At 44.9% G+C, this 17,006-nt stretch overlaps 1 protein-coding gene across 3 annotated transcripts in view; it reads left to right on the forward strand.

Moving 5' to 3' along the window:
- Positions 1–17,006, forward strand: part of ANKRD12 (ankyrin repeat domain 12) — a 246,148-nt gene that overhangs the window by 86,380 nt on the left and 142,762 nt on the right. Inside the window, exon 4 of one of the 3 annotated variants that reach the window (XM_030213385.1) lies at positions 8,285–8,353. The exons of the other annotated variants lie outside the window; for them this stretch is intronic. Within the exon in view, the coding sequence (XP_030069245.1) occupies positions 8,285–8,353 (69 nt within the window). The remainder of the gene's footprint in view (positions 1–8,284; positions 8,354–17,006) is intronic. 3 annotated transcript variants of the gene reach the window in all.

Consider the following 17,006-nt stretch of genomic DNA (forward strand, 5'->3'; position numbering starts at 1 on the left):
CCACACAGTACTATGCTGTAATTCTGTATTTGTCCTGCTTTTAATAAATATCTGCCATCTGAATCTTGCACAAGTTGCTTGTGTAGTACGAAGGGTATCTTTTGATTTAAAATAGCTGCACTTCTGTCTGACACTTTGTTTATTTTACAAACATATTGCTGTTTGCCCTAGTTGATGTCTCTAATATTAAATATCTATTGTACCAGTGACTTAGCTGAGAGTAAAAGGGTTCATTTGCTTTGCGTTGCTGAGCTGATATAGAATAATGCCCCCTAGCAGCAGTACCGCAAGACTACACGAGGAGGCGTTGTCTCCATTTTGGGTCACATCCCAGACTGAGTGGGAGTGGAGGGAGATTGTTTCTGCCCGGGCAACTGGGCCCCAATGGCAACCCGGGTGGTGGTATTGGGGGGGGGGGTGGGAGAAAGGTAGGGCTGTGAGGTAGAGGCTTGTTCTTGGAGAGCGAGGCTTGTTCTTGAGTTGGGAGGAGAGATGGAGGGTGGGGTCTGATGTCAGGTGTGTTGGAAGGCGTGTGTGATTTCTTAATTATCTTTTGGAATGTGTTGGCACTGTAATATATGCAGTGCCAGATGGGTGCTTCAGTGCTATCTTGCACTGCATATAATGCAATGTGTCTACCCTGTGTGGTAGAGGGGGCAGAGAGATTTCTGGGTATGGACTTTAGAGTTCTGTAGTATATCTAGTTAGTTAGATTTCAATTGTCCTTGATAGTACTCCTGATCTCTGCTCCCCCCCCCCCCCCCCCCCTTTCCTCGATTGAAGGAGTGCAATATGGCAATTGGGCATATAAAAATCATTTTTAAATTCCCATTTGTTCATTTCCGGGTTCTGTTCCCTCTGTGATGACTGGGGAATTATTATATTCAAATTTGCATAATAAGCTCAATTCTTCCTGGTTCTTCCAAGAAGCTTTTATTATCTTAAGGAGGATTTTCACCTGAGCCAAAGTTGAACATGTTTGGTTCCCCGCTTTTTAAATTTAAATTACCAAAAGGGTTGCACGTTCAGAGATGTTGTCCTGAGACATTTCAAGAAACATAGGCAAATTAAAGGAATCTTCAACAGATAGCACCTCTGATTCACCTTCCCCTTGAGCAACCTGTGTCACTTGTTTAGGCAAATAATATTAAGAAATATGCATATGATCCAAATCCAGAAATGGTGCGTGCAGTGCCTTGGCCCAGTTGTGAATTTTGTGCTTTGTGTTCATAGTTAACTAAGAGAAACTCATTATCATGAAGAGCAGCATGCAAAGATTTTCAACATTTTTAACATCTGGTCTTATCAGCATGAGACATCTGGCTCAAGAAGTCATGGAATTGCATTAGATGCATCCACATCAAGAGAGCATCAGTCTCCCTTGACATAAAGTATCAGTTGAGGCCGGAAGAGATGGACATCAGCCAGTTCACACCCAAAGAGGAGGAAGGATTTGTCATCGTCTTGGCTCTAAAGCCACACTGTCGAGCAGAGACCCAGAAATATCAACATAGAACCTTGTTGGAGCACAATGTCTAGCTCCAAGGTACTGCTGGCTACCATATTCTAAAGGTGCCCCCAGTCAAAGGTCTGCTCAACCTCCTCCATATCAGATGTACTGTGCTAGTCTCCAAGGACTCTGGACCAGGCCATTGATGCACTCAAGTGATCGAGAAGAACATGGCCTCTCCTATTGCACTCTTTATTGCTGGCCTCAATAGCCTTCAAGGTGGAGCTTGACAGGAAAATTGATGAGAAGCTGGCTTGAATCTTTCCATGGCATGATGGTTCTGTGAAACTGATTGATAAGATTCTGTAGCTGTTTCTCAAATCTCATGCTCTCCCTTCCGGCGATTCATCAATTGAGACCTCGGAGGGAAACCAATGTTAGTGTTATGTTGGGTTCATAATGTCAGAGCTATGGTAGACAACTTATGGTCTGTCCCTATGGAGGAGATTCAGTACATTCACATCTCACTGTTTTAAAAAGGGATTCCCGGCATAGTGGTAGGTTTGGCCAGTTTATTCTCCAGAATCTGAGCTCATTCACCATAATGCGCATTTTCTTGATTTTTTTTTTTCTGGCTGCTCTCAAATTTAAAGAAAAGATTCAAAACTAGAAATGATTTGCCATTAAATAAAAATAAAAAAGCAAATTTTTGTGTTTGCCCGTTGGCTGTGCCTCTGATTTTTCCCTTTTTCTGTTGGAGGCAGCCTATAACTAGAATCCCAACTGAGCACTTGATATCTTGTTTGGCTCTGAAGAAAATAGTTATTTACCTGTAGCAGATGTTCCCTAGACAGCCGGATACAAGTCCTCACATACCTGTGTTGTCTCTTAAAATAAACTTTTTTCATAAGAACATGAGTAGCCATACTGGGTCAGACCAATGCTCCATCTAGCCCACTATCCTGTTTCCAAACAGTGGCCAAGCCAGTTCACAGGTACCTTGCAGAAATCCAATTAGTAGCAACATTCCATGCTACCAATCCTAGGGCAAGTAGTTGCTTCCCCATGTCTGTCTCAATAGCAAACTAAGGACTTTTCCTCCAGAAACTTGTCTAAACCTTTTTTTAAACCCACATATGCTAACCGCTGTTACCACATCCTCTGGCACAGAGTTCCAAATATTTGTTGAATGAAAAAATATTTCCTTCTATTTGTGTTATAAGTACTTCCATGTACCTTCCATGAGTGTCCCCTAGTTTGTGTACATTGGAACGATTAAAAAATTGATTTACTTCTACTCCTGCTACACCACTGAGGATTTTGTAGACCTCGGTCATATCCCCCCTCATTCTTCTCTTTTCCAAGCTGAAGAGCCCAAACCTCTTTAGCCTTTCCTCAAAGGAGAGGAGTTCCATCCTCTTTATCATTTTGGTTGCTCTTCTTTGAACATTTTCTAATTCCGATATATCTTTTTCTCCGAGGACAAGCAGGCTGAATAATTCTTACAAGTGGGTCAACAATCCACAATGGCCATATCAAAAAAGTTTGCTAGAGTCTTCTAAAGCACACTGTGCGACCGACTGCGCATGTGCAGAATGCATTCCCGCCCACCGCAGGACCGTGCTCAGTTCGGTTTTTTCCACGTAGGGAGCGGCAGGTTTTTCTGTTGCTCTGTTTTCACCCAGGAATGAGCCTTTGAGGGGCATTTTCGAAAGGGACGGCCAAGTTTTGATGAGGACGTCCTCGCAAAACGTCCCGATCTAGGGGCGGGGAAACCAGTATTTTCGAAACAAGATGGACATCCATCTTTCGTTTCGATAATACGGTCAGGGTCGTCCCTAGACTTGGTTGTTTCTGATTTTTGGCGATAATCGAAACCAAGGACGTCCATGTCAGAAACGACCAAATGCAATCCATTTGGCTGTGGGAGGAACCAACATTTCTAGTGCACTGGTCCTCCTGACATGCCAGGACACCAACCGGGCACCCTAGGGGGCACTGCAGTGGACTTCATAAATTGCTTCCAGGTACATAGCTCCCTTACCCTGTGTGCTGAGCCCCCCCAAAACCCACTGCCCACAACTGTACACCACTACCATACCCCTTATGGGTGAAGGGGGGCACCTAGATGTGGGTGCAGTGAGTTTCTGGTGGGCTTTGGAGGGCTTGCTGTTTCTTCCACAAACGTAATAGGTGGGGGGGGGGGGGCCTGGGTCCGCCTGCCTGAAGTGCACTGCACCCACTAAAACTGCTCCAGGGACCTGAATACTGCTGTGATGGAGCCGAGTATGACATCTGAGGCTGGCAATCAATATTTTGAAAGATATTTTTTGAGGGTGGGAGGGGGTAAGTGACCACTGGGTGAGTAAAGGGAGGTCATCCCCAATTCTCTCCGGTGGTCATCTGGCCATTTCGGGCACCTTTTTGTGCCTTGGTCGTAAGAAAAACACGACCAGGTAAAGTCATCCAAGTGTTCGTCAGGTAGGTCCTTGTTTCTTTCAGTTATGGGTCGAGGACGTCCAAGTGTTAGGCACGCCCAAGTCCCGCCTCCGATACGCCCCCTTGAACTTTAGCTGTCCCTGTGACAGAAAGCAGTTGGGGACATCCAAAATCGGCTTTCAATTATACCGATTTGGATGTCCATCTTCCGATTTATGCCTTGGGCCCAACCATAGCCCAGCTCGTTTGTGCCCTTTGTGTTCGCATGAAGAAAAGGACTCAACTTGCTCAAGAAGCCCAACGAGAGAAACCTTTTGGGGTTCGGTCCGGTCCTTTGACGTCTGCATCGGCATCGAGGTCGGCGACATCGGGAGTGGAGGCTGTTGAGAGGCTAAGACTCACTCGGGGCAGCAAGGCATTGAGTGGGTCTCCACCTGCCTCGAGGCCTCCTGCTATGCAGGCCCCCCGGGACCGTCCATTGTCGGGACCATCCATCGTCTGACCCAACCTCGAGGCGACGTGGGGATTTGACGTTGTCCTCGTTGGCACCGAGCAGTCTAGGTAAGGTGCATTGAACAAAGGCTAAGAAGCACTGCCACCGTTCTCCATCGATGCATTGTGCTGGGAGCTCCGGAGCACTGAGAGATTCGGCACCTGAGAAGCATCGTCGCCGGGAGGACAGTTCCCCCTCCAAGAGGTGCCGGCGCATCGGTCTCCCAGCAGTGAAGTTCCTGCTCCCAAGCCCCAGGCAGTTCTGCAACTGGCTGTTCCACCAGCCCCACAGCCTTTTCCGATGGCGGCTCTAGACAAGTGGATCTGGGCCTTGCTTCCAGAGCTTCTGGAAGGACACGTTTCATCAGTGTCGGGGGTGCTTCCGCCTACCATGCCATCTGCTGTAGCTATGTCTGGCTCTCCACCCGCGATGTAGTATATGACTTCGGCGCCGCTTGTGGCTCCAGTGTCAGCTACCACCCAGGCCAGTTTCCCGTCAATGGAGGAAGTTTCACCGCAGTCCATGCGGGAGTTGGCCCCTCAACATAGCCCTCGAGACCATGGGTCTTCAGCATTAAGGCGGGTTCGGTCTCGAAAGTCACTGAAGGATGTGCTCGCTGACACTGAAGAGGAACGCTCTTGGGGGTCAGAGGAAGATCCCAGGTACTTCTCAGATGATTCCTATGGGATTCCCTCTGAACTCTCTCCTCCACCTGAATGGAGACTGTCTCCACTCCAATGTCTCGCCAGCCTGCTCAGGCTCAGTCCCAGCACGCTCATTCTCATCAACAGCTTTTGCTCAAGACCCCTGCTGCTTGAATACTTTCTACAGTTGTCAGTCTAGTCTCAAGACCAACTCCATAAGGGTTCACCTTAGTACAATCAGTGCTTATCAGCATGTAGAAGGTAAGCCTATCTCTGGACAGCCTTTAGTTGTTTCATGAGAGGTTTGCTTTTGTCAAAGCCCCCTGTCAAACCTCCACCAGTGTAATGGGATCTCAACGTCGTTCTCACCCAGCTGATAAAAGCTCCTTTTGAGCCATTGAATTCCTGCCTTCTGAAGTACTTGACCTGGAAAGTTGTTTTCTTGATCGCTGTTACTTCAGCTCGTAGGGTCAGTGAGCTTCAGGCCTTAGTAGTGGATGCACTTTAAACTAAGTTTCATCACAATAGAGTAGTCCTCCGCATGCACCCTAAGTTCCTGCCGAAGGTGGTGTCGGAGTTCCATCTGAACCAGTCGATTGACTTGCCAACAATTTTTCCCCATCCACATGCCCACCCTGGTGAAAGCAGCTTGCACACCTTGAACTGCAAGAGTACATTGGCCTTTTATATGGCGCGGATGAGGCCCTTCAGACAGTCCACCCAATTGTTTGTTTCCTTTGATCCCAACAGGAGGGGAGCCGCCATCGGTAAAAGCTCCATTTCCAGTTGTCTAGCAGATTGCATTTCCTTTGCTTATGCCCAAGTTGGGCTGACTCTAGAGGGCCACGTCACGACTCATAATTAATGTCAGAGCCATGGCTGCGTCAGTGGCCCACTTGAAATCAGCATCCATTGAAGAGATTTGCAGTTCTGCGATGTGGTCTTCAGTCCACACATTCACATCACATTACTGCTTTGAGCAGGATATCCGACGCGACACTCGGTTTGGACAGTCAGTGTTGCAGAATCTGTTTGGGGTATAGAATCCAACTCCACCCTCCTAGGCCTGTTTTATTCTGTTCCAGGCTGCACTCTCAGCTAGTTTGTATATAGTTTCAGGTTAATCTACATTACATCCTCGCCGTTGCAAGGCCCAGTTAATCATTGTTTTTTGGGGGTTATTTTGAGTGAGCCTGGATGCTAGGGATACCCCACTTGTGAGAATGATGTCACCTGTTTGTCCTCGGAGAAAGCAAAGATACTTACCTGTAGCAGGTATTCTCCGAGGACAGCAGGCTGATCATTCTCACAATCCCGCCCACCTCCCCTTGGTGTTGTCTTCCATTCTCTCCTTTTGCTTTTTACTCAACTGCGGGCGGGAAGGCACTCTGCACATGTGCGGTCAGGCATGCAGAGTGGTTTAGAAGACTGTAGCAAACTTTTTTGCTATGCATAATGTCGGTTCCCAGGCCAATGCGGATTGTCGACCAACTTGTGAGAACGATCATCCTGCTGTCCTCTGAGAATACCTTCTACAAGTAAGTATCTTTGCTTTATGAGATACGGCAATCAGAACTGAACGCATTACTCAAGGTACTGTCGCACCATGGAGCGATAGAGGCATTATAGTATTTTCGGTTTATTTACCATCCCTTTCCTAATAATTCCTAGCATCATGTTTGCTTTTTTGGCTGCCGCCACACACTGAGCAAAAGATTTCAGCGTATTATCTACAACGACACCTAGATCTTTTTCTTCAGTTCTGACCCCCAAGTTGGACCCTAGCATCAGATAACTGATTCGGTTTATTCTTTTAGCCACTACGCATCCGATCGCTGCCGGGAGCCCAGCACTGCATGACGGCACAAGGCGAGAAGTCAGGTACATGAGTGGTAATGCCTCGCAAATGCTTTTAGAAGTTTTAACCGAGTTGGATAGGCTTATTCACACAAGCTCCATTTGTGATATTCTTCAGTTGTGAGGTCTTGTATCCTACTGTCCGTGAAGAGCACCTAATATAGGTGAGTAACTTGGTTTTCTTTGTTACTAGCCGTTAAGCCCGTAACAACGGGCTAGTTTTTTGTTTTCCTGTGGCCTCCCCCTGTCCACCAACCCTGCTCTCTCCCATGCCCTCCCCCCATGTCCATCAACCCTGCTCTCTCCCCTGCCCTCCCCCCATGTCCTGCAGCCCTCCTGTCTCCCCTGGCCTCATCCTGTCCACCGACCCTCCTCTCTCCCCTGCCCTCCCCCCATATCCAGCAACCCTCCACTTTCCCTTGGCCTCCCCCCCACCCTGCTCTCTCCCCTGCCCTCCCCCCATGACCAGCAACTCTCCTTTCTGCCCTGCTCTCTCCCCATGTCCAGCTACCCTCCTCGCCGCCGCTCCCTCCCCGCTCCGTGCCGGGCCCCCTGCACTGACATGAGAGCGCCTCTCACCTCCATGTGAAAGCGCTGCAGGCAGCAGCAGATCGCTGTGCTACTGCCTGCAGCGCTTCCACACGGAGGTGAGAGGCGCTGTCATGTCAGTGCAGGGGGCCCGATACGGAGGGGGAGGGGTGCGGCAGCGGCGGCGACAACGTCGGGGATGGAGGGGTGGAGTTTGGTGCGCCAGCGATGTTCCTTCGTCTCCACTGGCTCCAATTGCAACGGCCGTTTCCCTCTCTGTTCCGCCCTCTGACGTCATCACGTCTTGACGCGAGGGCGGGATAGAGAGGGAAGTCTCTACTGCGCATTTGCGGGTGAGTCGGTCACTTGTCATTTATGTTTGATAAATTCTATTCAGTCTAAACCAAATGTTTTAATGGCTGCTATCTAAAACATGAGTCAACCATTTACTTTGCTACTGGTTGCTGGGTTTATGGCAGCCTAGTGGTAGAAAAACACAGGAATAGCTGTTTCCTTGGAACAGTGGTATCCTGTGTTTGTTTTTTCCTATGAAATTTTGACAGTGACATCTAGTGGTTAAATATATTATCATACTTTTTTTCATTTTTTTTTTTCAAACCAACAATGTTGGGGGGGTACAGCTCCATTCTATTATTCGCTTTTTCTCTCTCCTCCAGAGAGATAGAAAAGATGACACCGTTAAATACATGCACAAACATAAACATACCCATACAGAGTGGTTGGAAAGAATTCCATGAACCATGCAGTGCATGCTTCCCCATTTTTTCACTTCTGTTAGTGCTATTAACTGTTCTGTATGCTTTACTTCCTTCTGTTTCTCTTTTCCTTCTTCCCATTTTTTCTGTCCTCTAGATTCAGATCCAGGACACACAAGTGAAAATTGGGGAGAAAGATTAATTCCTCCTTACAGAGCATATTCAGGTAAAATGGGCCACTAGATGCTTCTGATAGTCTAGTGATGCTGCTAATATAAAATACTAAATTTGCAAAGAGTGGAACATTTTTTCATCTACTCTTTTCAAAAATGTGTGTTTTATAGAAAAATAACTCCTACAATGCAGTATTTTGCATTATGTTTCCAACTGCTTCCATACAACCTTCAGGTTTCCACATTATCCTGATTGCTCCCCTGCCCCTCCTCCTTCCTATTATTGAGATGCATGCGGTTGCCAGTTCACTTTGCTTCATTATTATTGAGAGCAGGAAGTTCTGTGTTGTGGTTTTCAATTTACATGCTAAGTGGCATTTCATAAGAACATATGTTAGGATAATTTTTTTCTTTAAGACAAAGGGGTATCCAGTTCAGTGTGGTATTTTATTGCATTGTCTTATATGGTAATCTAAATTTTTATGTTTTTTAATTATTTAGTCGGTAAAGACAGACTTTAGTATTACATGAACACTTCAGGTATAGGTATTGACTACATAAATCACTCTACAGATTCCTCCTGCTTTTGGGCCTCCAGTTGAATAGAAATCTTGAATCTTTTTTATGCTACAGCACATGAGCCTTAATTCACAACTGTCTAGGGTTATTTTCCCATTTGATGAAAATGCTTCTCTTAATCTAACTCATCCTTTGTGGGGTCTATAAACCACTGCTTATTCAGAAACCCACTGCATTTGCATCCGAAGTCTGGCTTAAAGACATCACTGCTGGTGTGATGGTGAAACTACTGCCACGTAGAACTTTGAATGTTGTCTCCACAGCATCCTTGGCTCTGGTTGGCCAGCAAAAGCCATTTTCCTGTTTTGAACTAGTTGTATTGTTTGTATTGATTGCTTAACTACCGTTCAAACGAGTATCAAAGCAGCAGGGAAGTTCTGCTCACCCAGTTTTGCCTCAGGCCCACCCAGAAGCGCAGTCCCTTCTGCAGTTCCAACACCTCCATGTCTTCCAATCCTCACCCTCTCCCACCACAACGCTTCCAATCCTCACCCTCTCCCGCCACAACGCTTGCACTTTGCTATCGGTGCTGCCTGGCAGCAACTCAGACACGGCACCAGCATCTGTTTATGTAGAGCGGGACGTGGCAGAGAGAAGGTCCTTGAGCAGGACGTCAATGCTGCGTCTGTGAGTTGCTGCCAGGCAGCGCTGATAGCAAAGTGCTAGCGCTGCCGCGGGAGTGGGAGACTGAGGTGCAGGAGCTGGACGCCGCATTTGTGAGTTGCTGCCACTGGCAGTGCCGATAGCATTAAATGCAAGTGCTGCGACGGAGATGGGAGAGGGTGAGGAAGACAGTGGGGTGCTTTCCCTGTAGGGGGCTGAAGGGAAATGTGCTGGATTTGCGAAGGGCAGGGGGCTGGAGGGAAGGGAGAAAGGTACTGGACTTGCAAGGGGGGAGGTTGGGAGATTGGAGGGAAGGGAGAGAGGTGCTGGATTTGTAGGGGGGGTTGGAGGGAAGGGAAGAGGTGCTGGATATGCAGGGGGGATTGGAGGGAAAGGGGATATGTGCTGGATATGCAGAAGGTTGACGTGAAGGGGAGAGTTGCTGGATATGTGGAGGGGGGCTGGATGAAAGGGAGGTGCTGGATTGCTGGATATGCAGAGGATGGCTGAAGGGGAAGGAGAGAGATGTGGACCTGCAAGGAGGGCTGGAGCGAAGGGGGAAAGGTGCTGGACCTGTGGGAGTGGGAGGAGTTAGAGGGAAGGGAGAGAGATGTTGGACAAGGGGATAAAGGAAGAGGGCGTCAAATGTTTAATCCACAGTGGGAGAAAGAGCCAGATGCGTATGGGGAACGGAAGAGAGAGGAAGAAAGGCTGGTTGGGGTGGGGTCAGAGAGGAGGGAGACACTTTGGTGTGGAGGAGGAAGAAAGGGGGGACATAGGGAGGTGTACAGATACAGAAGGGAGATGATGTGCATTAGGTGGGAGGATGGGGGCAGGGTCACAAATGTGAAATGCTGTATGGGGATGGCATATGGACACAGAGGGGCAATGCCTTGCAAGGTGGGGAGTGGGATATGGAGTAAAGATACAATGCTGGACACTGGAGAAGGAGGTATATTGACACAGAAGCCAGACAAGGGGGAGAATAGGAACACAGAAGAGAGATGCTAGGCATGGGGTGCATTGGTGCACAGAAGAATGATGATGGATGAGGGGATATGAACACAGGGGAGATATTGGACAAGGAAATATAGGAAAACAGAGATGGGAGATGGATGATGGATATGGAGAAAGAAGAAATGTCAGATAGACAAGAGACCCTGGCAAGTGAGTTAAGAGAAAAGAGAGGGAAGCAGAAACCAGAGACTGGGACCAATATGATTTGAAAAATAAAATGACCAATAAAAAGGTACAAAAATTATTTTATGTGGAGTGGAGGAGTGGCCTAGTGGTTAGAGGTGGCCGGTTCAAACCCCACTGCTGCTCCTTGTGATCTTGGGCAAGTCACTTAACCCTCCATTGCCTCAGGTACAAACTTAGATTGTGAGCCCTCCTGGGACAGAGAAATATCCAGTGTACCTGAATGTAACTCACCTTGAGCTACTACTGAAAAAGGTGTGAGCAAAATCTAAATAATAAATGTTGTGAATATAATATGTTTGTTTTGGAATGTACATCTTGCCAGAGTTGATGCTAAACATGGCAGGGGTCCAGGGCAGAAGTCTAGGAAAGGACCCCAAAGTCCATTTCCAGGCTGCGCCTTCATCTTCCAGCAGGCTTGGGTCTTTCTCTGGCCAGGGAACCAAGCACAATTGCCCTAGTTGCAACCCCTAACACCATCCCTGGTATGTGCCATCTTTATATTTTGCACAGGAGGAAATGCCTTTCTTTCTTGTTTCTCTGGTGTTGTACTACTTGCAAGGTCTGTTTTCTTGGGGTTTCTGTTTAATTTGTTTCTAGAGTGTGGGCACTTATTCTGTATTTGGCATATGAGTTCTGTGTGTGTAACTGAGGTATTCTGTTAGCATGAAGTTTCTGTGTAGCATTCTGTAGTAATTTGGATCTTTCAATTTTCCTGATAAATGTATTTGTATTTTAGGACCCCACTCTAATATTTAAGGCACTGCCTTTTCATAGGTAGGATCTTTGTTTTGGAAGTTAATGCTAGTATGTTAGATTTGCCCTAGGTTCTGAGTGACTTTTGTTTTATAGATATTTTTTTTTAATTTATAATATGTCTGTTATTGAGAGTACACTAGAAACCAAAATTTCTTTGTATGGTGAGTTTTATGGGGAAATGTCCTTGCTCTGCACTGTATCCATTGTTGGTGGAGGGCCAGGAGGTTCTCTGGATGCAGAATGTGTTTGGCTTCTATATACCATATGTGTGATGGAGGACCATGGCTTAATGGGGCTGAAGAGTGCAGTCTGCTGTACTTCCCTTAGCTCTCAATTGGCCTGCAGCCACTGAAGTCTGCACTGCAACCCTCATTGAAGTTACAGGGGGTGGGGTGGGGACCGAGCATGGGTGCATCAGGTTGCTGTTTTTTCTCTTTCAAAAAAAGTTGGCAACTCTAGTGCCCACCCATCCAACCTGTTGGCCCACCCAAAAATTGCCTTCTGGCTACACCACTGCAAAGTAACTTATAACATACAAATTTAATTAAGGTACAACAAATAGGAAAGCATCAGGGGTAGAGTACATAAAACCATCCCATGTGATCCTCAGCCAGACTGTCAGAAGGATATATCAAAAAAGTGTGGCCTTAGGTGCTGTATTTTTTTTTTTACATATTTTTGTTTTAAATCCATCATAAAGTGACACTTAACATTTACTTTGTCCATATTATTGTCATTTGTACAAAGCGTATAAAAACATAGGAAAAAAAAAAAACTTTTTCTCATTTCCACCAGTGCATCAAAGATATTTGTGTATTAGATAGTTGTGGAGATCTCCACTTTGTGCAAGGGTCCCATATCTTGTGAAAGGCCATTACATGTCCATTGTTTTGTACTGTAAGCTTTTGACATTAGACAAATTAAAGTCTAGTTTACATAAAACTTCTTCCTCTGTCAGTGTGCAATTTTGTTTCCGGTATTGTGCTAATGTTAATTTAGCAGCTGCAAATAAGTGGGTGGCAAATCTGTGTCAGCACTGAGGCCACAGAAGGCTTAAAATGTAATAAACAACAATCTGCTGTTGTAGGATAAGTTTATTTGCGTAATCTGCTGTAGAATATCCATCATATCTCTCCAATATGCCTTCACTTTCAAACAAGTCCACCCAATTGATAGAAGTCTCTCTGTCCACCACACTGCTGCCAGCATGGGAGGATCCTGCTTTATATATGGCGTTGAGGAGTGTAATACCATCTATATATAAATTTGCATCCATTTTCTATTAATCTGCTTGAGAGAGACCTTAAGAAGATATCAAAATGCCTTCTTCCTCTGGGGATGTTGGTAGGAATGTCCCAAGTCAGCTTCCCATTGATTTGTACATTGTTTAATTTGTAAAATTTGCGTAGTAACGCACAATATAATTGAGTGATATCTCCTCTGCCACACCCCAATTTCAAAGCTGTCTTTATTTTATTTATTTATTAGGATTTATTTACTGCCTTTTTGAAGGAATTCACTCAAGGTGGTGTACAGTAAGAATAGATCAAACATGAGCAATAGACAATTACAGCAGTAAAAATATTCAAAACCAATAAACAATTTAAGCCAACTTCCCCACTTGTCCTGAGTTGCATAAAGTCTTGATAGTAATGAAAGGCATCTTTTGGCATCGGTCCAAATTCTTTTGCAAGTTCCATAAAAGAGATTACAGTGCCTTCATCCCATACCTGTGCCAGGAGTATTAAGGAAGCAGACGCCCATCTATTAAAGGCTGTATCTAAAGTTCCCAGTGTAAACCCCAGTGCTTAGAGAATAGCTGACAAACCAAGCTTGGCACTGCCGTATCCAGACACAGAAGGGAACCTGCATTAAAAACATTCATTTTTCTCAAGCATTCTGTGAGTCGGTTTGGGTAGCTATGGGATAGCCCAAAACGGGCAGTCACCTACTGTTGTTTGTTCATCTGTACTCATGGTTTATCCAGAGGGTGTAACCATGCTGATATGAAGCTGCACAGCTCCAGGTTGCAGTATTTCTGGAAGCAGGGTACTCCCATCCCTCTATATTCCTGTAATTGGTAGAACATAAAACTTTTCACTCTAAGGAGCTCTTTCTTCCAGATATAACTAAACACTTTCCTAGTGAGTTTCTGAAAGAATCTCCTGAGTATCTGTCTCAGCAGCACCATAAACAAATATAGCAATTTTGACAGAATTTTGTTCAATGCACAAACTCTTCCCAACCCAGTGGCGTTCCTAGCCTGGCTGACACCTGGGGCGGATCGCCGATGCGCCCCTCCCCCCCGGGTGCGTTTTTACCTGCTTGGGGGGGGGGGGGTGCCGTGCGCCTGTTAGCTCCGAGTCCGCTCGTTCTCTCCCTGCTGCTCCCTCTGCCACAGAACAGGAAGTAACCTGTACAGGAAGGCTTTGGCACTGGCACAGAACAACTGTAGAGCACTGGAAGAGGTATGGGGGATAACAGCCACATGAAGAAGGGACAGGGAACAAGATGCTGGCTGCAGGTGGGGACGGGGCCACAGGAGGTGAGGTGCTGGACCCTAAAGGGGAGGGGAGATGCTGGGCTTGGTGAAAGTGGGGTGGAGAGAGACTGGATGAAGACTAGGGAGGAGTTATGCTTTCCTGCCATTGCTGGCCTCCCCTTAATGTTAACGCCCTAGATAGACACCTAGCCACCTAGTGGCAGGAGCTAGTCCTACTTTGTAGTTCATAGTTTAGCTGCACTTCAGTTCATGGCTGAGTTTGTATCGTGGCCAAGAATAGGCAGAAATGATCATTGTGTGATGTTGTTTTTAAATATAAAATAGTACAATGTGCTGAAGCCAAAATCAATGATACAGCTGCACATGAGTTTGCCGTATCTCAAAAAACATAAGAGACCGGTGAAAACAGAAAACTGTATTATTTAAGATACCAAAAACAAATAAAGTGCTGTATGGTGATCATCCTGTATGCCAAAGTAGGAGAAGGCCATGGCATAATGGGTATTTGAGCTTAGACAAAACAGATCCATTGTATCAAGAACAGTCATTCATCAAAGACCACTAAAACTATATAATAACTCAACCATTATAGTAACATAGTAGATGACAGTAGATAAAGATCTGTATGGTCCATCCAGTCTGCCCAATAAAAACTCTTAGCATAATGAATATTTGTGAGAGAGAGATGCATGCAGTGACTGACTGGGGTGCCTCCAGGACCAGGTTTGGGAACCACTGGTATAAGGTATGGTGTGATAACTATATATGCATGCTTGATCTTGATTTGTCCTTGCCATTTGCAGGGCACAGACCATAGAAGTCTGCCCGATACTGGTCTTGTTCTCCCACTACTAGAGCTATCATTAAAGCCGCACTCCAGCCCATACAAATCTGCCCATCCATGATCAGGGACAGACCATAGAAGTTTGCCTGGCTCTGGCTTTGCTTCTCAGTTACTGGAGTTGCCATCTAAGCACTACTAAGTTTGATTCCATTCTTTCCATACAGAATTCCTTTGTGTGTGTTCCATGCATTTTTTAAAAATTCTGCTACCATTTTCATCTCTACCACTTCCTGCAGAAGGGCATTCCAAGCATCTACCACCTTCTCTATGAAAAAGTATTTTTTTTAGATTCAAGGGCTACCATAACTCCCATTCTACAGCCAGCAGTACAATCATCATCCACTCCATAATCATAGATGTGGTACATTGAGTTTCTCTTTTATTTCCTAGCTTTAATTAGTGGAATATATATTTCATGGAATTGTACCTTGTTTTCTCCCTTAAATTGTGTACTAGAGATTGGAGGAAAATAATATATTTTCAATTATTTGTTTATTTGTGTAATATGACTTTAATATTGCCTATGTTCCTGTATCTTTCATATCAAGACTTTTCTTGATTTATTGTGAATACTTGAAAATAAAAGAAAAGTACTTCCTGATGTTATTCCTGAGTCTGTCCCCATGCAACCTAAATTTGTGTCCTCTAGTTCTACCGACGGTTTGTCTGTGGAAAAGGATGTTGTAGGCCTACTTTTTGTGTGCCTGTTGGATGGTGCACTTTGTTTATGGATAGATATTGGCTTGTGCTGCATCAGTGTACCAAAATTTCCCAGAAGCTGCCTAAGGTTTTAGAAGGAAAAGTGGATTCTTTTTTTTTTTTTTTTTTTTAAGTACGTAATTACAACACGAAGAAAGCACAACTGTTATCTCTCTCAAAAGCTCCAATGATGTATGCCAGGGAATCACAGTTTTATGCTAGGGGGAGAAAACCATTTTTGTAAGAACCAACAGCCTTGAAAGCACACACTTCACTGTAGTTCCTAGCCATAAGGCAGATGGCACAAAAATTAAGCCTGTGATTAGTTTTAAAAGAAAAGCGCTGCTATAAGGTATGGTATACATGGGGGGTGGAGGTCATTGTTGCAGCGCACCCAAAGGGATGGATGAGCAAGGATGGGACAAAGGATTGGTTAATGCAAGCCTGAAATACAAGGTGCAGTAGTAAAAAAAAAAAAAAAAAAGATGCCTGCTTGTCTAGGATATGTTTCATTCTGATCTGATAGAGTCTGGGATTGGACACAAGTATGCATCATCCCCTGGTGGCTTGACATCAGTATAACAGATGAACTGGATGACTTTAGGCCAGATGATAACTCACTATAGGTGTCAATTATGATGAAAAATCAGTTGTCTTTAGTTTGCAAATGGTTCAGTTGATTTTTGTGCAGAAGTGATTTAACAATCAACTCAAAAATGCAGCACGAGCAATACAATGGATGGAAGCCAAGATTCTGCAGTTTATGAATTCATAGAGAACAGGAGGATGGAAGTGAACAGTGACATGATAGATGTCTGTGATGTCTATTTTCCTGAAGTATCAAAAAGACACACAATATGCCTTTTTGGTAACACAGAATTTGAGGGATTTGTGTAGTCTTGCATGTTTTTGTTCCAGAAAATTATCAATACAAGGACACTTAGCAGAACTTTAATTTTGTGAACTATATGCAAGTTGTAATCATACTTATTCTTTAGAGCAGGGGTTTGCAACCCAGTCCTTGGGACACACCCAGCCAATCTGGTATGATTAAATTACCATACATAAGTAACCTGTTTCTGTAAACATAATAAGTATACTTACAGTATAAGCAGCATTTGATTAGGCATAAGATAGCCATCAGAACATAACGGTTACCATCATCATCGTAAAGGTTTATACCACTTTTTTTGAACAAAACATTCAAAGTGGTTTACATCATAAACAAAATACAACAAAAGGGAGAACACAGGAAAATGCAAGCCAGAAACTTTTAGCTCCAACCCACTCCATAGTTAAACCACTAAAAAAAGAATAACATCATGCACTTAAAAAAAAATATTCACCATTCCTAAAAAGTTAATGTAACTTTATTCTGCGATACAGTAGCAGTTTGTTCCTTTATCTTGGGCCTGTCATACTAAAAGCGTTATTCCTCCATTTTAATCTTGGACAGGAAGCTAAGTTTGGGGTTTCTAATATTTGAGATGAAGATCTAAGAATGCAAGATGATTCATAC

This window comes from Microcaecilia unicolor, chromosome 1, assembly GCF_901765095.1.
Source record: "Microcaecilia unicolor chromosome 1, aMicUni1.1, whole genome shotgun sequence".
Classification (NCBI taxonomy): Eukaryota; Metazoa; Chordata; class Amphibia; order Gymnophiona; family Siphonopidae; genus Microcaecilia; species Microcaecilia unicolor.